Source organism: Elephas maximus, chromosome 8 (assembly GCF_024166365.1).
Source record: "Elephas maximus indicus isolate mEleMax1 chromosome 8, mEleMax1 primary haplotype, whole genome shotgun sequence".
In the NCBI taxonomy this organism is placed as follows: Eukaryota; Metazoa; Chordata; class Mammalia; order Proboscidea; family Elephantidae; genus Elephas; species Elephas maximus.
Genome location: NC_064826.1, coordinates 27,231,977 through 27,254,961, shown reverse-complemented (window position 1 = coordinate 27,254,961; position 22,985 = coordinate 27,231,977). Strand labels below are relative to the sequence as shown.

The following is a 22,985-nucleotide window of genomic DNA, read 5'->3' as shown; positions in this document are numbered from 1 at the left end:
TGAAGTATACCTGCCTGTTCAATAGTTTGTGATTCTGTAATCCTATGCTGGAAAATAAGGTAAAAGGAAAGGGATTATCTAGACCCTCACCTGGCGAGAAGCATGAGGTGATCATTTGATCCCTCAAGACTGATCCACCAAAGTCTAGTTTTCATGTTAAAACAATCTACTGAAGCTCTTTTAGCCCACTATCACTTAACCAGGCCTCCAGATTAACATCCTCCATTCATTCCTTAAACACATAATGACTAATGCGTGTGACGTGTTGAACATCTGCGGTTCCTGGGCCACACTCTCATGTGTTCTCATATGTGTTTCCACCAGTTAAAATCTATGCTTAGAAAGGGTGTCAAACTAGTTGATGTCAATAACATTAGTTATTGTAATCATGGAATTAAATTAGATTCTATACAAACACATAAAATATGACTGAAAAAGTAGTCATTTCCGTGAAAAATCAGTTGAATGCTTTGGAGGGACTTGATAAAGGCACAAACTTTTGTCAAGTTGGATGTGGGATAGCCATCTATAAAAGATGGGAATACAATAAGAATGTTTAGAAAGATCTGGGCTCCAATTGCTTAGTAAATGTTTTTAAGTTCTTGCTCCACCGACGATGATTTACATGTGTGGTTTTGGAGGATCACCCAGGACTCCAAACCGGGACCTTTACTTCACACAGGCTTGGGCTATCCTGGCAAAAGAATGCACATTTATATGTTTTTAATTAAGACACAACACACATACACACACATTTGTATATATACACATTTAGGTATTTTATTAATTAGTTGACCACACATTTGTTCTAATCATATCAGATAAAGTTATTTTTCAGTTAGGAAAAAAAAAAATTGGCTGGATGTTTGCTATATAGATAAAATTACCTTTGACTGAATTTTTTACTTTTCACGAAGTTACCACACCATAATGGGACATCAATAAAGTAACCTTACTCAGCAATGGATAGATGGCTAAACCTTAAATGAATTAAAGATAATTTCTAATTTTCTCAGTTTTAATTTCTAATACAGCAAATGATATAACCCACATTAAAAAAAGCTTTTTGAGGTCAATAATTTTTAAGAGAGGAAAGGGTCCTGAGATCAAAACGTTTGTCAATCCTAGCTTTAGAGTGATTATGTAGCCAAAACCCATTGCCATCGAGTCGATGCCAACTCATAGTGATCCTATAGAACAGAGCAGAACTGCCCCATACGGTTTCCAAGGAGTGCCTGGTGAATCTGAACTGCTGACGTTTTGGTTAGCAGCCGTAACTCTTAACCACTACACCACCAGTGTTTCCCAGCTATGTAGCAGGAAGAAAACAAAAACAAAAACAAAGACAAAACAAAACTTGCTCACCTGAACAAGAACAAAGTAACGTTTTTTCCATCTTTTCCAAACCTTCTGTCCAAGGGCATACAGATATCTGGTAAGGAAAACAAGCAAAAGAATATTTTACATGAAAAATGTTGCATCTCTGAGTCATCCTATTTCGTCCATAGGTATTTATTTTTGAGACCAGCCTGCTAAAGAGAAAGTTTAGATCATTTGGAATCCGGAGGCAACATGCAGCTTCTGTGTTACAAAATGACTGAACTTATTCCATGTTCCTGAAAGGAAATTGATTTATGTGGCTTATCAATTTATCAGTTCTTACCATAAATTGAACGAAGTTGGAGTTAGAAAGGATAATCAAAGAACGGGTAGGAATTTTATTCTTACACGCACTTCTTGGAAGAGGCAAAGGCTATGAAGGAAGAGCATGGCACTCAAATGCTTCGGTTCTGATATGACCAGGGCAGGCTAGTGTGGCTTGAGAAGGCGCTGGCTGTAAAGTCGAGAACCCTAGGTGAAGGATAGCTGTCCAGCTGGATGACTTTGAGTGGTGACTGCACCAGTCTCAGTTTCCATTTCCTTGACTATCAAATGAAAGGATTGGATTTTCTGATTTCTAAGGGCTAATGTACTTGGCTTGTGGGAGCCTCTTGCTACAAATTTTTCTAACTATGAAATTCTGATAATAGTGAAGATGACATTGCCTAATTTAGCACAGTTTCATGGTTTCACTTTGCATTGCTATTAGTAACTGGAATTGAAATGACTACAGTAGTCAATCATTTGAGAACAGAATTTTTGTTCTTACTGAATATATAGATGATAGGCTTAAGTACCAGAGAGGAAAAATAGGAAATTAAAAATGAATCAAGCTTGCCGTGAGCTTGCCGTGGAGAGCTACTTTAAAATCATGCTATGAAACCTCACGCACACACATCTCCTGCAACCATGAGAAACACTGTCAAAAGTCAAAAATACAAGACACGGAGGCCGAATTTTAAAGTTACAGTAAGATTCGTCAATATTTTAAGTTATCAGTTTTCTGAAGGGAAGGTCCAGAATTGCACAGATTATTCATACTAACCTAATTTGGATACAGTCTGAGTGATAAAAGAAGACCATTAAAAACACAGTTTACTCAAGGGCTTCGAGTCTTTATAGACTTTCTCTTGCAATTCTTCAAACTAAAACCTTAGCTACAATTTTTAGTTTTGGCTTTATTAAAGTAATTTTCTTTTGCAAAACAAAGCTGAAATATACTTTTTGCTCCCTTTAAAAAAAGCAATATGGGATGTCGGTTAAGCAGTGGTGAAATGAATGAGCATTCTTTTTCGCTTGAGGTGGGAGACTAGCAGAGACCAACTTTCTATAGGACAACTTGACAAAACACAGAAATAATCCTACCTGTTTTTTCTTTTCACCCTTTAGTTTATTTTAAGGTAAAAATTAGAGACATTTAAGTAGAGGTATGTAACTACATGGATACTCAGAATAGTGTTATTTGTGTTACTGAAAAGCTAGTAACGATCTAAATGTCCAACAGTAGACCTGTTTGAATAAATGCTGGCATATCCATAGGGAGAAATACTATGCTGCCATTAAAATCGTGTTTTTGACAAAATTGACACCGTAGAAATTATCTCACTGTATAACGTTACGTGAAAAGAGCAAGGTTAAAACTATACATAAAACCCAAAACTGTACTTCATAATTTGGAATTAAAAGAATTATATGAAATCAATATTTCAAAATAGAATCCTACCTTCAAGTGTCACTATTATGGCAGATTTAAATGTCCTTCTTTATTCCCTGTATTTTCTAAATTTTCAGAATCAGACAAAAAAAGTTACTGGTATTAAAAGGAGCCCTGGTGGTGCAGTGGTTAAAGTGCTCACCTGTTAACCAAAAGGTGGGCAGTTCGAAACCACCAAGCAGCTCCATGGGAGAAAGATGTGACAGTCTGCTTCTGTAAGGATTTACAGCCTTGGAAAGAAATCCTATGGGGCAGTTCTATTCTGTCCTACAGGGTCGCTATGAGTCAGAATCAACTTGACAGCAATGGGCTTTTATTAATACCAAAAGATTACTAAATACTAAAATAAAAACAACTAGCCTTTTGCATTGGAAAGCATAACCAAAACTGTCCCAATCAATTATATATTTTCTTTCAGAATCATCAGCTAGCTGAAGTGTTTGGCTAACGTCTATGGTGCCCTCGTGATACCATATTGTCTGGGCTTGTGGATGTAATGGAAAATTCACTTAATGACAGACAGAAGCACTTATTGCTCCTGTTTTCATCTCTTCACTATCTCCTCTCAAGGTCTCCTGAAAACCCTTTACCCCACCTTTGTTCTGGCCTCTAATTTCTCTTTCCACAGTTGTAGCGATAGGTGTTTAGCTGCTCTCTGTCTTTCGTATGTAATTTCCCTCTCTTGAAATGCACACCTCCAAGCTCCTGTTGCAGGGTTCACTGCAATGACCTCAGGAGCTAGATACTCTGGACATGACGGATGCCCTCTATAAAAGTGCATGATCAAGATACACACCAAATAGCTGCCCAGGAGCCGCAGAGGACATTTAGAATAACCTTTGTCTGTGACCACAGCCTGCTTCTTAGCTCCCTCAAAATGTCTCACTTGGCAGGCTGCTCGGCAACTGGGTTACATGCAAGTGAAACTGAGTAGTGATACACAAACCATCAACAAGCAAACAAGTCCAGCGTAGGTCTTGCTGACAGGGAAATGTCCTGCATAAGGAACAATGCTGTTAGCGGCAATAACATTCGAAATGATGCTCAACAAATTCCAGTGATGATGTATGGTTTCCCCGAAGACAGAAAGCAGAGGTTGGGTGGGGGCACGTGTGTATATTTAAGGATTGGTGGAAGGTGTTATAAGAAAGGTAGTAAAATAGAATATGAGACTGGAATCAAGGTAAGAAATTGAATGTTGGGACTCTGAGGTATTTTGGGCTGTTGCACGAGAAGAAGGAATTCAACCCAACATACGTAAAGAAATGACAATTGACCAAACATAATTAGAAAGAAACAGGTCATAAGAACATCCATCATGTCCACTTAAGAAAAAAATTAATATTCAAGAAAAGACTATCTGTCTAAAGGGAATATTATCAGTGCTATATGGGGTTTTATGTTATAAATACAGAAAAAATATAATAGTCTCTGCCTTCCTAAAATTTTCACATTAGCCAGACAAAATTCTGATGCAAAAATGGATACGTATAAAATACATCAGAAAAGATAACCATACTCAATGAGAATACGGTGAAATTAACTTCAACAAACTTAATTTGGGTTTTTTTCACCAAAAGAATGAATTCTGGGATTAGGTATTCAGTGTCACTGTCTAGCTTCCTTTTTCACTGATATAGAAGCAGATTTTTGGCATAGAGACCACATTCAAAAATGAGAGAAGAGTGAAGAAAAATATGTTTGTTTACAACATTGAAAATTCCAAACCTAAAAATCAATCTAAGAATCAAACATTTAGAAATTATAACATTGCCATTAAGAGTAATGACTCAAAAGAATTAACAGCATAGAAAATTTCTTACAATAAGATATTGATTAAAAAAAAAATCAGTCATATGAGCTCATTTCATGTACAAGGAGAAAAAAAAAAAAAAGAAAACAGAAAGATGTACGCCAAAATGTAAACATGTACCTAATCTCTGGCTGGTGACATTAAAGATGTATTTAATATTCTTCTTTATGCATTTTTGCATTTCTACAATTGCTACATTGAGCCTGTCTCCCTTTTCTTAAGTTTATTAATACAATTTATGCACAATACAACTTATCTGTTTCAGGTATACAATTTGATGAGTTCTGACAAGCATATTCAGTCATGTAACCAACCACCACCACAATCAGTGTATAAAATATTTCCATCACTTGAAAAATTCCCTTATGACCTTTTATGATCAATCCCTTTCTTACATCCCCAGCCCTGGCAATGACTGATCTGATTTCTAACCTTATAGTTTTCTGTTCTACAGAACATCTTTTAAGAGGAATTATACGGTATGTAGCCAACGATACAAACCAGAAAAGGTGTGCATCAAGGTTTTATCCTTTCATCGTATTTATTCAATCTGTATGCTGAGCAAATAATCCCAGACGCTAGACTATATGAAGAAGAACATAGCATCAGAATTGGAGGAAGACTCATTAACAGTCTGCAATATGCAAATGATGCAGCCTTACTTGGAAAGCGAAGAGGACTTGAAATACTAATGAAGAGCGAAGACCACAGCCTTCAGTATGGATTATACCTCAACATAAAGAAAACAAAACTCCTCACAGTTGGACCAATAAGTAACATCATAATAAACGGAGAAATGCTGAAGTTGTCAAGGATTTCATTTTATTTGGATCCACAATCAATGCCCAAAGAAACAGCAGTCAAGAAATCAAACAATGTATTGCACTGGGCAAATCTGCTGCAAAAGGTCTCTTTAAAGTGTTAAAAAGCGAAGATGTCACTTTGAGGACTAAGGTGTTTGGGGCCCAAACTATGGTATTTTCAATGGCCTCATATGCACGCGAAAGCCGGGAAATGAAAAAGGAAGACCAAAGAAGAATTGATGCCTTTGAATTGTGGTGTTGGCGAAGAACGTTGAATGTACTACGGACTATCAGAAGAACGAACAAATCTGTCTTGGAAGAAGTACAGCCAGGATACTGCTTAGAAGCAACGATGGTGAGACTCCGTCTCTTGTACTTTGGACATGTTATCAGCAGGGACCAGTCCCTGGAGGAGGACATCATGCTTTGTAGAGAGTCAGTGAAAAAGAGGAAGACCGTCAATGAGATGGATTGACACAGTGGCTGCAACAATGGGCTCAAACATAGGAGTGATTATGAGGATGGCTCAGGACTGGGTAGTGCTTTGTTCTGTTGTACACAGGGTTGTTATGAGTCGGAACTGACTTGAGGGCACCTAACAACAGCCTACTATATCTGCTTTCTCTCATTTAGTATGATGCTATTGAGATTCATTCATATTGTATGTATCAGGAGTTCATTTTTTTTTAATTGCTGAGTAGGGTATTCAATTGTATGTATTTACCTCAATGTGTTTATCTATTGACCAGCTGACAGACATTGTTTATTTTTTTTCCCTCCATTTTTTGCCTGTTACGAATAAAGTGCTATAAACATTTGGTACAGGTCTTTGTGTGGGTATATGTTTTCATTTCTTCTGAGTAAATATTTAGGAATGGGACTGCTGGGTCTTATAAGACGTGTGTGTTTAATTTAAAAGAAACTGTCCAACTGTTTTCCACAGTAGCTGTACGATTTTGCATTGTATGAGAGTACATCTTACTTTTTTTGTATTTTTTCTTTTTTAATTTTTGTTGTGCTTTTTTCCATGAAAGTTTACAGGTCAGTCTCTCATACAAAAATTTATATACGCCTTGCTATATACACCTAGTTGCTCTCCCCCTAATGAGACAGCACACCGCTTCCCTCCACTCTCTATTTTTGTGTCCACTCAGCCAGCTTCTGACCCCCTCTGCCCTCTCATCTCCCCTCCAGAAAGGAGCTGCCCACATAGTCTCATGTGTCTACTTGATCCAAGAAGCTCAATCTTCATGAGTATCATTTTCTATCGCATACTCCAGTCCAATCTCTGTCTGAAGACTTGGCTTTGGGAATGGTTCCAGTCTTGGGCTAACGGAAGGTCTGGGGACCGTGACCTCCGCAGTCCTTCCAGTCTCAGTCAGAAAATTAAGTCTGGTCTTTTTACAAGAACTTGACATCTGCGTCCCACTACTTTCCTGCTCCCTCAGGGGTTCTCTGTTGTGTTCCCTCTGAGGGCAGTCATCGGTTGTAGCTGGGCATGATCTAGTTCTTCTGGTCTCAGGCTGATGTACTCTCTGGTTTATGAGCCCTCTTGGGCTCATAATTACCTTCTGTCTTTGGTGTTCTTCATTCTCCTTTGATCTAGGTGGGTTGAGACCAATTGATGCATCTTAGATGGCTGCTTGCTAGCGTTTAAGACCCCAGACGCCACTCTCCAAAGCGGGATGCAGAATTTTTTTCTTAATAGATTTTATTATGCCAGTTGACTTAGATGTCCTCTGAAATCATGGTCCCCAAACCCCTGCCCTTGCTACGCTGGCCTTTGAAGCATTCTGTTTATTCAGGAAACTTCTTTGCTTTTGGTTTAGTCCAGTTGTGCTGATCTCTCCTGTATTGTGTGTTGTCTTTACCTTCACCTAAAATAGTTCTTATTTACTATGTAATTAGTGAAAACCCCCTCCCTCCCTCCCTCCCCATTCTCATAACCATCAAAGAATTTTTCTCTGCTTAAACTATTTTTCGAGTTCTTATAATAGTGGTCTTGTACAATATTTGTCCTTCTGCAACTGACTAGTTTCACTCAGCATAAGGCCTTCCAGATTACTCCATGTTATGAAATGTTTCACAGATTCATCATTGTTCTTTATCAATGCGTAGTATTCTATTGTGTGAATATACCATAATTTATTTATCCATTCATCTGTTGATGGGCACCTTGGCTGCTTCCATTTTTTTGCTATTGTAAACAGTGCTGCAATGAACATGGGTGTGCATATACCTGTTTGTGTAAAGGCTCTTATTTCTCTAGGATATATTACAAGGAGTGGGATTGCTGGATCATATGGTAGTTATGGTAGTTCTATTTCCAGTTTTTTAAGGAAGTGCCAAACTGCTTTTCAAAATGGTTGTACCATTTTACATTCCCACCAGCAGTGTACAAGTGTTCCCGTCTCTCTACAACCTCGCCAATATTTATTATTTTGGTTTTTTTGATTAATGGCGGCTTTGTTGGAATGAGATGGAGTCTCATTGTAGTTTTGATTGGCATTTCTCTAATGCCTAATGATTGTGACCATTTCCTCATATATCTGTTAGCTACCTGAATGCCTTCTTTAGTGAAGTGTTTGTTCATATCCTTTGCCCATTTTTTAATTGGGTTATTTGTCTTTTTGTAGTTGAGTTTTACAGTATCATGTAGATTTTAGAGATCAGATGCTGATTAGAGATGTCATAGCTAAAAACTTTTTCCCAGTCTGTAGGTAGTCTTTTTACTCTTTTGGTGAAGTCTTTGGATGAGCATAGGTGTTTGATTTTTAGGTGTTCCCAGTTACCTAGTTTCTCTTCTGCATTGTTAGTAATGTTTTGTATACTGTTTATACCATGTATTAGGGCTCCTAGTGTTGTCCCTATTTTTTCTTCCATGATCTTTATTGTTTTAGATTTTATATTTAGGTCTTTGATCCATTTTGAGTTTGTTTTTGTGCATGGTGTGAGGTATGGGTCTTGTTTCATTTTTTTTCAGATGTATATCTAGTTATGCCAGCACAATTTGTTAAACAGACTGTCTTTTCCCCATTTAACTGACTTTGGGACTTTGTCAAATATCAGCTGCTTGTATATGGATGGATTTATGTCTGGATTCTCAATTCTGTTCCATTGGTCCATGTATCTGTTGGTGTACCAGTACCAGGCTGTTTTGACTACTGTGGCGGTATAATAGGTTCTAAAATCAGGTAGAGTGAAGCCTCCCACATTGTTCTTCTTTTTCAGTAATGCTTTACTTATCTGGGGCCTCTTTCCCTTTTATATGAAGTTGGTGATTTGTTTCTCCATCTCATTAAAAAATGTCACTTAAATTTGGATTGGAATTGCATTATATCTATAAGTCGCTTTTGGTAGAACAGACATTTTTACAATGTTAAATCTTTCTACCCATGTGCAAGGTATGTTTTTCCACTTAAGTAGGTCTCTTTTGGTTTCTTGCAGTAGTATCTTGTAGTTTTCTTTGTATAGATCTTTTAGGTCTCTGGTAAGATTTATTCCTAAGTATTTTATCTTCTTTGGGGCTACTGTAAATGGTATTGATTTGGTGATTTACTCTTCGATGTTCTTTTTGTTGGTGCAGAGGAATCCAACTAATTTTTGTATGTTTATCTTGTATCCTGATAATCTGCTGAACTCTCCTATTAGTTTCAGTAGTTTTCTTGAGGATTCTTTAGGGTTTTCTGTGTATAAGGTTATATCATCTACAAATAGAGATATTTTTACTTCTTACCAATCTGGATGCCCTTTATTTCTTTATCTAGCCTAATTGCTCTGGCTACGACCTCCAGCACAATGTTGAATAAGAGTGGTGATAAAGGGCACCCTTGTCTGGTTCCCGACAAGGGGAATGCTTTCAGGCTCTCTCAGTTTAGGATGATGTTGGCTATTGGCTTTGTATTAATGCCTTTTATTATGTTGAGGAATTTTCCTTCTATTCCTATTTCGTTGAGAGTTTTTATCATGAATGGGTGTTGAACTTTGTTAAATGCCTTTTCTGCATCATTTGATAAGATCATAGGGTTCTTGTCTTTTATTTATATGATGATTACATTAATTGTTTTTCTAATGTTGAACCAACCCTGCATACCTGGTAGGAATCCCACTTGGTCATGGTGAATTATTTTTTTGATATGTTGTTGAATTCTACTGGCTAGAATTTTGTTGAGGATTTTCGAATCTAAGTTCATGCGGTATACAGGTCTGTAATTTTCTTTTCTTGTGGTGTCTTTACCTGGTTTTGGTATCAGGGATATGGTGACTTCATAGAATGAGTTTGGTAGTATTCCGTCCTTTTCTATGCTCTGAAATACCTTTAGTAGTAGTGGCGTTAACGCTTCCCTGAAAGTTTGGTAGAACTCTGCAGTGAAGCCATCCAGACTAGGGCTTTTTTTTGTTGTTGTTGGGATTTTTTGATTACCTTTTCAATCTCTTCTTTTGTTATGGGTCTATTTAGTTGTTCCACCTTTGTTTGTGTTAGTTTAGGTAGGTAGTGTGGTTCTAGGAATTCATGCATTTCTTCTAAGTTTTCAAATTTGTTAGAGTACGATTTTTCATAGTAATCTGATATGATTCTTTTAATTTCAGTTGGGTCTGTTGTAATATCGCCCATCTCATTTCTTACTTGGGTTATTTGCTTTCTCTTCTGTTTTTGTCAGTTTGGCCAACGGTTTATCAGTTTTGTTAATTTTTTCAAGGAACCAGCTTTTGGTCTTGTTAACTCTTTCAATTGTTTTTCTGTTCTCTATTTCATTTAATTCTGCTCTAATTTTTATTATTTGCTTTCTTCTGGGTTTCTTTTGTTGCCCTCTCTGTTTGTTCAAGTTGTAGGGATAATTCTTTGATTTTGGCCCTCTTTTTCTTTTTGTATGTGTGCATTTATTGATATAAATTGACCTCGAAACACTGCTTTATCTGTGTCCCAAAAGTTCTGATAAGAAGTGTTTTCGTTATCATTGGATACTATGAATTTTATTCCACCCTTGATGTCTTCTATAACCCAGTCGTTTCTGAGCAGGGTATCATTCAGTTTCCAAGTGTTTGATTTCTTTTCCCTGCTTTTTCTTTTATTGATTTCTATTTTTATGGCCTTATGGTCAGAGAAGATGCTTTGTAATATTTCCATGTTTTGGATTCTGCTAAGGCTTGGTTTATGCCCTAATATGTGGTCTATTTCAGAGAATGTTCCATGTGCACTAGAAAAGAAAGTATACTTGGCAGCTGTTGGGTGCAGCGTTCTGTGTATGTCTGTGAGATCAAGTTGGTTGATTGTGGCATTTAGATCTTCCGTGTCTTTATTGAGCTTCTTTCTGGATGTCCTGTCTTTCACTGAAAGTGGTGTGTTGAAGTCTCCTACTATAATTTTGGCACTGTCTTGCTTACTATTCAATGTTGTTAGAGTTTGTTTTATGTATCTTGCCGCCCTGTCACTGGGTGCATAAATACTTAATATGGTTATATCTTCTTGATTTATTGTCCCTTTAATCATTTTATAGTGTCCTTCCTTATCCTTTGTGGTAGATTTAACTTTAAAGTCTATTTTGTCCAAAATTAATATTGCCACTCCTGCTCTTTTTTGATTGTTGTTTGCTTGATATGTTTTTTTCCATCCTTTGAATTTTAGTTTGTGTCTCTAAGTCTAAGGTGTGTCTCTCGTAGGCAGCATATAGACAGATCGTGTTTTTTTAATCCATTCTGCTACTCTCTGTCTCTTTATTGGTACATTTGGTCCATTTATATTCAGCGTGGATAGGTACGAGTTCAGTGCTGTCCTTTTGATGTATTATTTTGTGTGTTGTTGACAGTTTCTTTTTCCCACTTAATTTTTTGTGCTGAGTAGTTTATCTTTACACATCTTACTTTTAAAATCAGAAACATTACTACTGTTAAAGATTTGAAGGATGTGGATGACTGTAGTAATATTCTCTGGTATAACTAAGTAGAATGCCTAGAGACCAAAGATAGGGACGTTTGTCCCTTTGAGTACATGGAGAACTCCTATAAGTTTTCATGGTTAAATGGAGCTTTCCATTTTTAAGGCCAATATCAAGTTTGAACTCTTTGTAGGCAGGTCTTATCAGCTTTGAGAGGTTTGGGATCAGGAGGGAATAAGGAAAATGGGTCAAAATCTTCGGAATCTTTAGTCACCATCAGATAAACCACTTATTAGAAAGCATCTGTAAAAATAAAAATGCACTCCCCCAACCCATTTTTATGCCTAGCATAGCTGCTGAATCACTAGTCTTTTTTTAATGTTTGGAGTTAGGTTATAAATGATCTATTTTAAAAATTTTAATTTACAGTATCTAAGGTCTTTTTTAAGGTCCAAGAAGCTTTTCTTGATTTTAGAAAAATATATAAGAGTTACATTGAACCTGATACTATGTTCTACTGGGCACTAGGTTCCGTTTATCACACATAGGACATTCAAATATCCTTAATTACCACAAAAATGAATTACTCTATTATCAGATAGAACATATTTCTATCTATCTATAAGCAATTTTCAAATGCTCTATCTGCAACAGATTGTCTTCATGCCAAGTAGTCACAAAATATAATTTGATATATAGTTAATGATTTAGGAAAGGATCATTGTTATGAACATCAATTATAACTACATAATTTTGTAACATGAGAAGGTACGGCACCCAGGGCTAAATCTAACTATTTGATATACTGTGGCCATATTGTTGTTGTTGGGTGCCTTTGAGTTGACTGCAACTCACAGCCACCCTATATGGCAGAGTAAAATGCCCCATAGAGTTCTCTAGGCTGTAATCTTTCTGCAAGCAGACTGCCAAGATTTTCTCCCATGGAGCCACTGGTGGGTTCAAACCACTGACCTTTCAATTCGCAACTGAGTGCTGTAACCATTGCGCAGCCAGGGCTCCTTATCATGGCCATAGCACTAATTAAATAGGTCCCTGATAGCAACATATTTACTTCTCATTTATTTCTGTTTCATAAAAACAGTCTAGAATATTAAAAAAAAAACAAAGCTGGTTTTAATATTTTCTTGTTATCTGCATTCTGACAAATTGATTTTTTACAGCTTTATGAAATCCGCTTCTATCAAATAAAGGCAGAGAAGAATATCATCCATTGTTTATCGTCCTGGAGGAGGTGCCTTGGCGAGAGTACTACAGATTTGTTGGTGGGTTGGCTCTGCAGCTGTATTCTTCCTGAATATTTTGTAAGCTGCTGAGTCATTCCAGCTTCTTCTCAATTGTATGATTAACTTGAATGAAAAAGAAAGTTGTTATTTTCTTACGGGTATGTAAATCATACCTGCCAAATACCAGACAAACTGGGAACACATATTTAACTGGATTTTATGTGACAAGTTATAATGTTATCCAATAAAATAAGTATTTATCTCTCAGCATGACAGAAACATTCTCTAATAAAAAATTCTCTAATAGGTACTGTGAATTTTTTCTACCTTATTTTAAAGAGGAAAGTGGTTAATTTTTTTTTGGTGGGGCATTCAGCATTACTCATGTTCATCAACTTATAGAATTTGGCTTTACACAGATGGTTTTTTTCTTATCCTTGTTAAATTCTTTCAGTCAAGGCACATATAGATGAAAAATGAAGGAACACAAATATCAGCAGGCTTCAAATCATCCCGTAAGCTCCAGTACTCTCTCAGTCTATCAGAGTATAGCCTGAGGGGAAAAACTTCTCTAGTCGAAGTTATATTTGACCCAAGAATTATTATTAGAATGGATAAAAAATATTCTATTGTGCATAACATATCTCACAAGCCTATATTTTCAATGATGATTTACTCTAAATATAATGCTTTTTTCATTGAAATATTTCCAATACTCACTTAACTAGAGTATTTTAGATTATTTAAAAATAAGTGCTCAGATACTACTTAAAATGTTTGCTTTCATCAACATATCCAACTTAAGTAAGGAATTCAGAAGTTGTTCCCCTTAAACAAAAAAATTGCCTGCTTAACTTTAAAATCTTCTCTTCTTACATGGGATTAGGTAACAAAGAAATTAGCAGCACTGACTGACACAAAGCTCGGATTTAAAACACAAGAGCAAAGCTTGGAAGCATTTGGTTTTATAAATCAGTATACACAGCAATAATCTTAAGGTATTAATCCCTCTTCTACGGTTGTTTCCAGTGGGGAGCACAATTTATTCTGAAGAAAAATCAAAGTCATTTCTAGGAAGCAAGGCGCAAAACCAAATAAAATCGTATCAATGTTTCAATCATCTGTGACAATGTACTCCTTAAGTATTTCCAACTATTCTCAGGTTATATACTATCCTCAAATATCAGAGACATGAGAAACTGAACTGTAAGATTTTTGATTGTATATTTAAAATATGAGGTGGGTGTGTAGAATTTGTACTATGCTGTTAGGGGAAAAGTCAAGAGTAACATGATCAGAAGATAATTTTGGTATTGACCCACTTCTGTTTTGTTTGTTTGTTTTTTTGAGGAAATGGCCAAACCTCAAGTCTAAAGAGTTACTACCAATAAGGCAAATTGGGAATTAAAAAAAAAAATCCTTGATATCAATAGTTATCTACAGTCATTAGAGTATCTCAACACTTACATTAGAAATTTTTTTCCCCCTGTGGTATCAACAGGACCCTCCAAAGAGCTATTTGTTGACTTAATAGGCCACCTGAAAGATCTAGTTGCTTCTAAAAGCTCTCATTTCCAGAAAAAACACAGTCTTTTATGAAACCCATCAGAATGTTCTGTGACAACAGACATAAAAACTTTTCTTGAAATATAAGCTAACCATTACCAATATGTATTATTCTAGTCTCAGTAAAGTGGCTTTCTGTAATAGAATTTATTGGGAAAAGTGAGGGTTGGGAAAAATAAACTTTAAGTAGAACAAAAATCAACATAACTACTATGCTGATTTTTGCTGAATTTTCAAATAGATTTTTACATGTCATCACATGTTAATACTACAATGCTTATAAAATAATTTTAAATGCCCGTTTTTACAAAGTATACCCCTTTGAATATTTAAAAAAAAATAAGATTCACATATAACATTGTTTCTTTTAAGCAAAAAAAAAAAAACAACCTCAGAAATTAGTTTTATTAAGTCATCTTTTTCCCCATAAATACTATATATTCTGTGCTAATATATACAATCACAAAAGCTAATGAAATTTCAAAAACTCATTTTCTGATTAGTTTCTAAAATTGAGATTTGGTTCATCTTCATAACACAAAAGAAAGTCTGAACTATAAGGTATCTTATATTATTCAGGTTATAGCAAATAAGCATTACACTTCTCTATACCATATTTAGAATAGAAAATGGGAATGTGAAATAAAGAACATGTTTATTTAAACCCTTGAAGAGTACTTTATAAACCCTTTTGAACTTGAAGTTTGTTCAAAGAATGCTTCAACACAAAAAAAATTCTCCAAACATATTACTAAATATTGTAGTTTGGTTTCAATTAGACTGGTGGCATATAGTTCTAATAGATAGGGACAATGACAATTTATTTGCAGTGAATCCATGCTGTGAGAGTTCATGGTTTTACTTTATGATGAAAAATCATCACTAATGAATATTTGAAAAACATAATTGTATACAGGATACGGAAATTATACACTGCTTAGAAAAAAGGGCTATTACTTTTGGCAGATTACTCATGAGTCTAATTCTTCATTCTAAGAAATGAAACAATCTATCTACATATTGAATGTTCAAGGCTTTTCTTTTACTGAGCTTTCATTTTTTCAAAGAAAAACACAAAAAGAATATATATATATAAAAATCAATATATAGAGTAGTTTTGTCCTGGAAAGGGCTTTCTTAAAGAGAAACCTCAGTCAAGGTTGAAAGAGCAATTAATGCAGGCTCAAAAATCTGGGCCATTCTGATAGAGTTCGGTTAACATGTGGCAGAAGTAATCATCCACTTGTGAAAATGATTTTCGGTTCATTCTCAAACACCTTTCAGACACTCATGATCCCATTTAACTGACAACAATACAGGCTATCTGTGGGCACCCTTGCATTTGATGTGAAAACCAATAGGGACCGAATGCCCTCAGGCATTTTCAGTCAGTCCTGCACGTTCTCTGCTGCCTGCATAAAAGGAACTTTCCTTTCACTGCTTTCTGGCTTTTATTTAACCCCGTAAGAGGAAGATTTTTTTTTTTTTTTTGGTTTGGTTTTCAGCTAAGGATGAGAAAAGAAACTGATTCAAGAAAACAGCATGACCTGGGCATGAAGACACCCAGAGGTAAAGACTTCCCAGTGGTTTTTACACTTTCTAAATTCTTAAGGGAAAGAGGACAAGAGGTGGAAAAACAAGGAAAGAAATCTTCGCCAAAAAAAAAAAAAAAAAAGTAAAACTTTGAGAGAAATTATGACCGGAGAAAATCCAAATTGTTCAACTCCTACTGTTAAGCAGGAACAGCTAAACTGTGCGTGCTATATAAACAGGAAGTGGAGCCCTGGTGGCACAAGAGGTAAGCATTCAGCTCCTAACCAAAAGGTAGGTAGTTCGAATCCACCAGCTGCTCCTGGAAACCCTATGGGGCAGTTCTACTCTGTCCTATAGGGTCTCTACGAGTCAGGATTGACTCGACCACTGTGGGTTTATATATATATATCTGCTGCAAAAGACCTCTTTAAAGTGTTGAAGAACAAAGATGTCACCATGGAGACTAAGGTGCGCCTGACCCAAGCCATGGTATTCTCAATTGCATCACATACATGTGAAAGCTGGACAATGCAATAAGGAAGACCGAGGAAGAACTGACGCCTTTGAATTGTGGTGTTGGCGAAGAATATTGAATATACCATGGAATGCCAAAAGAACAAACAAATCTGTCTTAGAAGTACAACCAGAATGCTCTTTAGAGGCAAGGATGGGGAGACTGCGTCTTACATACTTTGGACATGTTGTCAGGAGCGATCAGCCCCTGGAGAAGGACATTATGCTTGGCAGAATACAGGGTCAGCAGAAAAGGAGAAGACCCTCAACGAGGTGGATTGACACAGTGGCTGCAAAAATGAGCTCAAGCATAACAACGATTGTGGGGATGGCTCAGGGTCGGGCAGTGTTTCGTTCTGTTGTGCACAGGGTCGCTATGAGTCGGAGCCGACTCGACGGCACCTAACAACAACAACATATACACACACACATAGAGGAGACTTTATAAAACCAAACGTGAACAAAACGTAAAGTTCTTATTTTTCTATACCACATTTTGTAGAGTAAACAAACAAAAAAAGAAACCCAAACCCTTTGCCATGGAGTCGATTCTGACTCATAGAACCTCTAAAGGAGAGGGTAGAACTGCCCCATAGAGTTTCCAAGGAGCACCCAGTGGATTTGAACCGCTGACCTTTTGGTCAGCAGCCATAGCTCTTAACCACTATGCCACCAGGGTTTCCTTTGTAGGGTGGGTAGCATAAAAACTGTCACCCTCCCTTTTGCTAAGAAGTCTCACCTTCTGCTGGTTAAAGTTCAGTTAAATCTGAGTTAAATCTTAGCTCATATCAGCATTATTAGATAAGTACAACAGAGTAAGGGATAAAAACTATCTTTAAAAAACTGACTCGCCATTGCACAATGTAGAATATGAATAGAGGCACGCTGCCAAGATGAGAAAGCATAAAGCCCCATTCCACCCTCAGACAAGACAACAAGAACAAGTACAACTGGTCACTCTTAAAGGGGGTGTTCACCTTAGTAACAGATAACTGAAATGGGAAAATTCTACCAGTAGTTCTATGAAAAGTAGTTTTAAAAAGCTAATATAAGCCAAACAATCCAATTAAATCAAACTGGACAGAGAAACCTTTAATTAGAAAGGCAGTTTTTTTTTCTGTATTTATCTCCTGATAAATACTCATCAACTTTCTTTTATATCTCAATTAGCAGCAAAAAATGCTCATATATATATGATAGTTCATGATCTTGCCAATGTTGATACTTATAAAACTACGTATGTATGTTTGGATATCATTCTAATATATTCTACCACAGCAAGCAAACTCTGTAAAGCATGGTTTTTATGATCTTCCCCAATTTAAATGTCCTTCAAAATATACTAATACTTTTTCTACATCTGCAGAAGCTTCGCTTCTTTGTTTAAAAATTAAAGAAAATTAGTGGGCTTTCCAAGCTGATTATAAAATGTCTCGTAACAGGGATAAGATGGAAATAATGTCCGAGGAACATACTGAGCAACCGCCCCCTCCCCTTGGCACAGAGCCAAGTTTAGGTCAAGGTTCTGGGGAAAAGGGTAGAAGCTGAAAAGATCTGACCCTCCGGGAGTCAGATGACAAGGCGCTCCAAAGGGAAGGACACGCTGCTCCACTTGACATAAAGCTCTGCAGCACCTGACAATTAAGATAGCTCACTGTACGCCATCCTAGATATCTGTGACGTACTCCATTAAGCATACGTCTCCCTGAAAATGCAGATGGCTTGGAAATAATGACACAAAAAGTCTAGCAAAGACTTTTATGCACTTATCAAACTACATTTATATTTGAAGGTACAGTACTCCCAAAGCAAAGTTCAATGATTAAACATTGCTAAATGTGATACGCAATATTTATATGTAAGGAGCCCTGGTGGTACAAAGATTAAAGCACTCCTTTGCAAATATACTGTCTTGGTTCTAGCTGCCCAATTTGACTTCCCTCCATTGTTTGCATGTTGTTGGTCCTACCTCATCAGTTCCACGTATCTTACAATTTCATCCATATCCGGTATCTACACTAAATTGGTTTATTTCTTGAGTCCCACATGTCCCATTTCTTCCTGTCCCCTCACTCAACTGTCACTTTCTCAGCAAAGCCTTCCCTGACATCCCCAACAAGGTGGTGGTTGTTGCTGTGCAGTCCTTGGTCCTGGTTGTATTTTCTTCCTCCTCTTTCAAAAGTTTTGATGATTTACTCCTATTTGAACATCACTGAATGCCTTTTATCATAAATAAAACTGTCATCGAGTCAATTCTGACTCATAGCGACCCCACGTGACAGAGTAGAACTGCCCCATAGGATTTCCTAGGTTGTAATCTTCATGGCGGAAACCCTGGTGGCATAGTGGTTAAGTGCTATGGCTGCTAACCAAAGGGTCAGCAGTTCGAATCCACCAGGTGTTCCTTGGAAACTCTATGGGGCAGTTCTACTCTGTCCTATAGGGTCGCTATGAGTTGCAATCGACTCCACGGCACTAGGATTTTTTTTGGTAATCTTTATGGCAGCCAATCGCCAGGTCTTTCTCCCATGAAACTACTGGTTGGTTTGAACCTCCAATCTTCTGGATAGCAGCTGAATGCTTAACAGTTGTGCCTTCAGGGCTACTTAACAAGGTTATATTCCCAGATTACACTCATTATAAAACATGTAGATATTTCTTCCATTGGTTGCCCTGCCACGGATTTAGGATCATTTGACTAATGTCTATTTCCAATACAAGACTGCAAGCTCCATGAAGCCAGTACCATGTCAGTGAGGACTCACCTATCTCTGTCACTCAGCATCGTGCCCGCACATGGCAGGCATTCCATAAATATTTTTGGAATAACTGAAATGGCTGTTCCTAGGTGTGTCTTTAGGAATGCTTATAATAAAAGTATAATGAAAGAGATAAATCTCTAGCAAAAAAAAATTTTTTTTTTAATTTATTTATTGTGCTTTAAGTGCAAGTTTACAAATCAAGTTGGTCTCTCAAACAAAAAGCCACACACACCCCACTGTGCATTCCCAACTGCTCTCCCCTTAACGAGACAGCACATTCCTCCTCTCCATCCTGTATTTCCTGTGTCCTTTCAACCAGCTCCTCTCCCCGTCTTCCTTCTCATCTTGCCACCAGACAGGAGTTGCCCACCATAGTTTCATGTGTCTACTTGAGCCACAAAGTTCACTCCTCACCAGCATCATTGTCTATCTTACAGTCCAGGCCAATTCCTGTCTGTAGAGTTGGTTTTGGGAATGGTTCCAATCTTGGGCTATCAAACGGTCTGGGGACCATGATCGTCAGAGTCCCTCTGGTCTCAGTTAGACCATTAAGCCTGGTCTTTTTATGAGAATTTAAGATCTGCATCCCATTGTTCTCCTGCTCCATAAGGGATTCTCTGTTGTATTCCCTGCCAGGCACCACCTAGTTCGTCCAGTCTCAGGCTGATGGAGTCTCTGGTTTTTGTGGCCCTTTCTGCCTCTTGGGCTCATATTTACTTTGTGTCTTTGGTGTTCTTCATTTTCCTTTGCTCCAGGTGAGTTGAGACCAATTGATGCATCTTAGATGGTCGCTTTCTAGCGTTTAAGACCCCAGACGTCTCTCACCAAAGTGGAATGCAGAACGTTTTCTTAATACATTTTGTTATAGGAATTGACCTAGATGTCCCCTGAAACCATGGTCCCCAGACCCCCGTCCCCGCTATTCTGGCCTTCGAAGGTTTTGGTTGTATTGAGGAAACTTCTTTGCTTTTGGTTTAGTCCAGTTGTACTGACTATTCCTGTGTTATATGTTGCCCTTCCCTTCACCTAAAAAATTTTTTGCCTACTATCTAGTTAGTGAATACCCCTCTCCCTCCCTCTCCACCCTCATAACCATCAAAGAATATTTTCTTCTGTGTTTAAACTTTATCTAGAGTTCTTATAATGGTGGTCTCATATATTTGTCCTTTTGCAATTGACTAATTTCATTTTTTTTTAACTTTCACTTAGCATAATGTCTTCCAGATTCCTCCATGTTAGAAAATGGTTCACAGATTCATCATTGTTCTTAATTATTGCATAGTATTCCATTGTGTGTAATATACCATAATTTATTTATCCGTTCATTTGTTGATGGGCACCTTGGTTGCTTCCATCTTTTTGCTATTGCAAACGGTACTGCAATGAATATGGGTGTGGATACATCTGTTCATGTGAAGGTTTTTATTTCTTGAGGGTATATTCCAAGGCGTGGAATTGCTGGGTCGTATGGCAGTTCTATTTCTAGCTTTTTAAGGAAGCACCAAACTGATTTCCAAAGTGGCTGTACCATTTTACATTCCCACCAGCAGTGTTTAAGTGTTCCAGTCTCTCCACAACCTCTCCACCATTTATTATTTTGTGTTTTTTGGATTAATGCCAGCCTTGTTGGAGTAAGATGGAATCTCATTGTAGTTTTGATTTATACTTCTCTAATAGCTAATGATAGTGAGCATTTCCTCACGTATCTGTTAACAGCCTGAATGTCTTCTTTGGTAAAGTGCCTGTTCATATCCTATGCCCATTTTTTAATTCGGTTGTCTTTTTGCTGTTGAGTTTTTACATTATCATGTAGATTTTAGAAATCAGATGCTGATCAGAAATGTCATAGCTAAAAACTTATTCCCAATTTCTAGGTAATCTTTTTTAGTCTTTTAGTGAACTCTTTGGATGAGCATAGGAGTTTGACTTTAAGGAGCTCACAGTTACCTAATTTCTCTTCTGGTGTTTACACATTGTTAGTAATGTTTTGTCTACTGTTTATGCCATGTATTACGGCTCCTAGCATTGTTCCTATTTTTTTTTCCATGATATCTATCATTTTAGATTTTATATTTAGGTCTTTGATCCATTTTGAGTTGGTTTTCGTACATGGTGTGAGGTATGGGTCTTGTTTCATTTTTTTGCAGATGGATATCCAGGTATGCCAGCACCATTTGTTAAACAGACTGTCTTTTCCCTGTTTAACAGGCTTCGGGCCTTTGTGAAAGTCAGCTGCTCATATGTGGATGGATTTATGTCTGGATTCTCAATTCTGTTTCATCAGTCTGTGTATCTGTTGTTGTACCAGTACCTGGATGTTTTGACTACTGTGGCAGTATATGTTCTAAAATCAGGCCTTTCATTTTGTTCTTCTTTTTCAGTAATGCTTTACTTATCTGGCGCCTCTTTCCTTTCCATATGAAGTTGGTGATTTGTTTCTCCATCTCATTAAAAAATGTCACTGGTATTTGGATTGAGATTGCATTGTATCTATAGACAGCTTTCTAGCAAGAATTTATATAACACCTTACTTTGGGATCAAAGTAAAAAGTCTTTGGATTGTTCATAAAATGGGTACTTTTATATTTGTTCATATTTATATTAAGAGTATTCAAATGGCCTTAGCAGCAGAATGTCATCTTAAACTTTAACTCAGTATGGAAGATCACAATGTATAGGCAGTAGGAAGCAGATGCCAAGAAAGCAGGCATGGAGGTTCAGGAGTCCAAAAAACAAAACCAACAAAAAACTGTTGTGGTTGAGTCGGCTCTGATTCATGGAGACCCCACGTGTTACAAAGTAGGACCGTGCCAACAGGACTTTCGTGGCACCACTGGGTGGGCTTAAACCACCAAACTTTAGGTTTGTACTCAAGTGCAAACTGTTCGTGTCACCTAGGGACCTACCCCATTTATCCCACAATGAGTGCCCAGGACTTTAGGGCAGACAGTTTGAACCTCTGCTGTAAATGGCCCAAGCTCAGAGGATCCCAAGGGCCTTTTAACCAAAATGGAATAGAAAATAATCTATGTCCTAAGGTCTCAAAATGCCACCAGATTTCTAATTCTCACTTGTATCCTTTTTTTTTTGACCTTCTGATACATAAACACTGTTAGCCTTTAAGGAGGGCCAACCATTTAGTACCAGAAGCCCTGGTGGCCCAGCGGTTAAGCACTCAGCTATTAACCAAAAGGTCAGTGGTTCAAACCTGCCAGCTGTTCCTCAGTAGAAAGATATGGCAGCCAGCTTCCATAAAGATTTCAGCCTGGGAAACCCTATGAGGTAGTTCTACTCTGTCCTATAGTGTCTCTATATGAATTGGATTCGACTCGGCGGCGAGTTTTTTTTTTTTTTTTTTGTCATTTATTATCCCTTTTCTCTGCCTTATTTCTGAACAAATTGATTTAAGACAAAAGAGTTGACAAATGGAGGCCAAAATATCACCTTTAACACCAACCAGTAAAGATAACACTGAAGAATATGGCTTCTTTCAGTTAGAAGTTGGCTTCCTTAAGAGGTTCAGTATTACTATTACACACATGTTCCCCACCACAGTCACAGGCAGTGCTGGACAGGGCAAGCCTCTTATGGGGAGAAGCTGCCCCTCAAAGACCTATGTGGGAAGGAGCAGGTCCTCCTATGATACCTTACCTTCAAAGGAGAAAGAGTGGAAAGGGCTGCTCTATGCGTGCCCATTTTCAGCTTTACCCAATCAGGAAGTCAAAACACAGGGTGGACAGAAGCCAGGGGTACTACTGTAAAGAGTGTCCCTCCACAGGGG

General features: G+C 37.3%; 1 protein-coding gene across 2 annotated transcripts in view; it reads right to left on the bottom strand.

Moving 5' to 3' along the window:
• Positions 1–22,985, bottom strand: part of CADPS2 (calcium dependent secretion activator 2) — a 608,633-nt gene that overhangs the window by 201,115 nt on the left and 384,533 nt on the right. For both annotated transcript variants that reach the window (XM_049893894.1, XM_049893893.1), the window contains exon 9: positions 1,366–1,432. In XM_049893894.1, the coding sequence (XP_049749851.1) occupies positions 1,366–1,432 (67 nt within the window). The remainder of the gene's footprint in view (positions 1–1,365; positions 1,433–22,985) is intronic.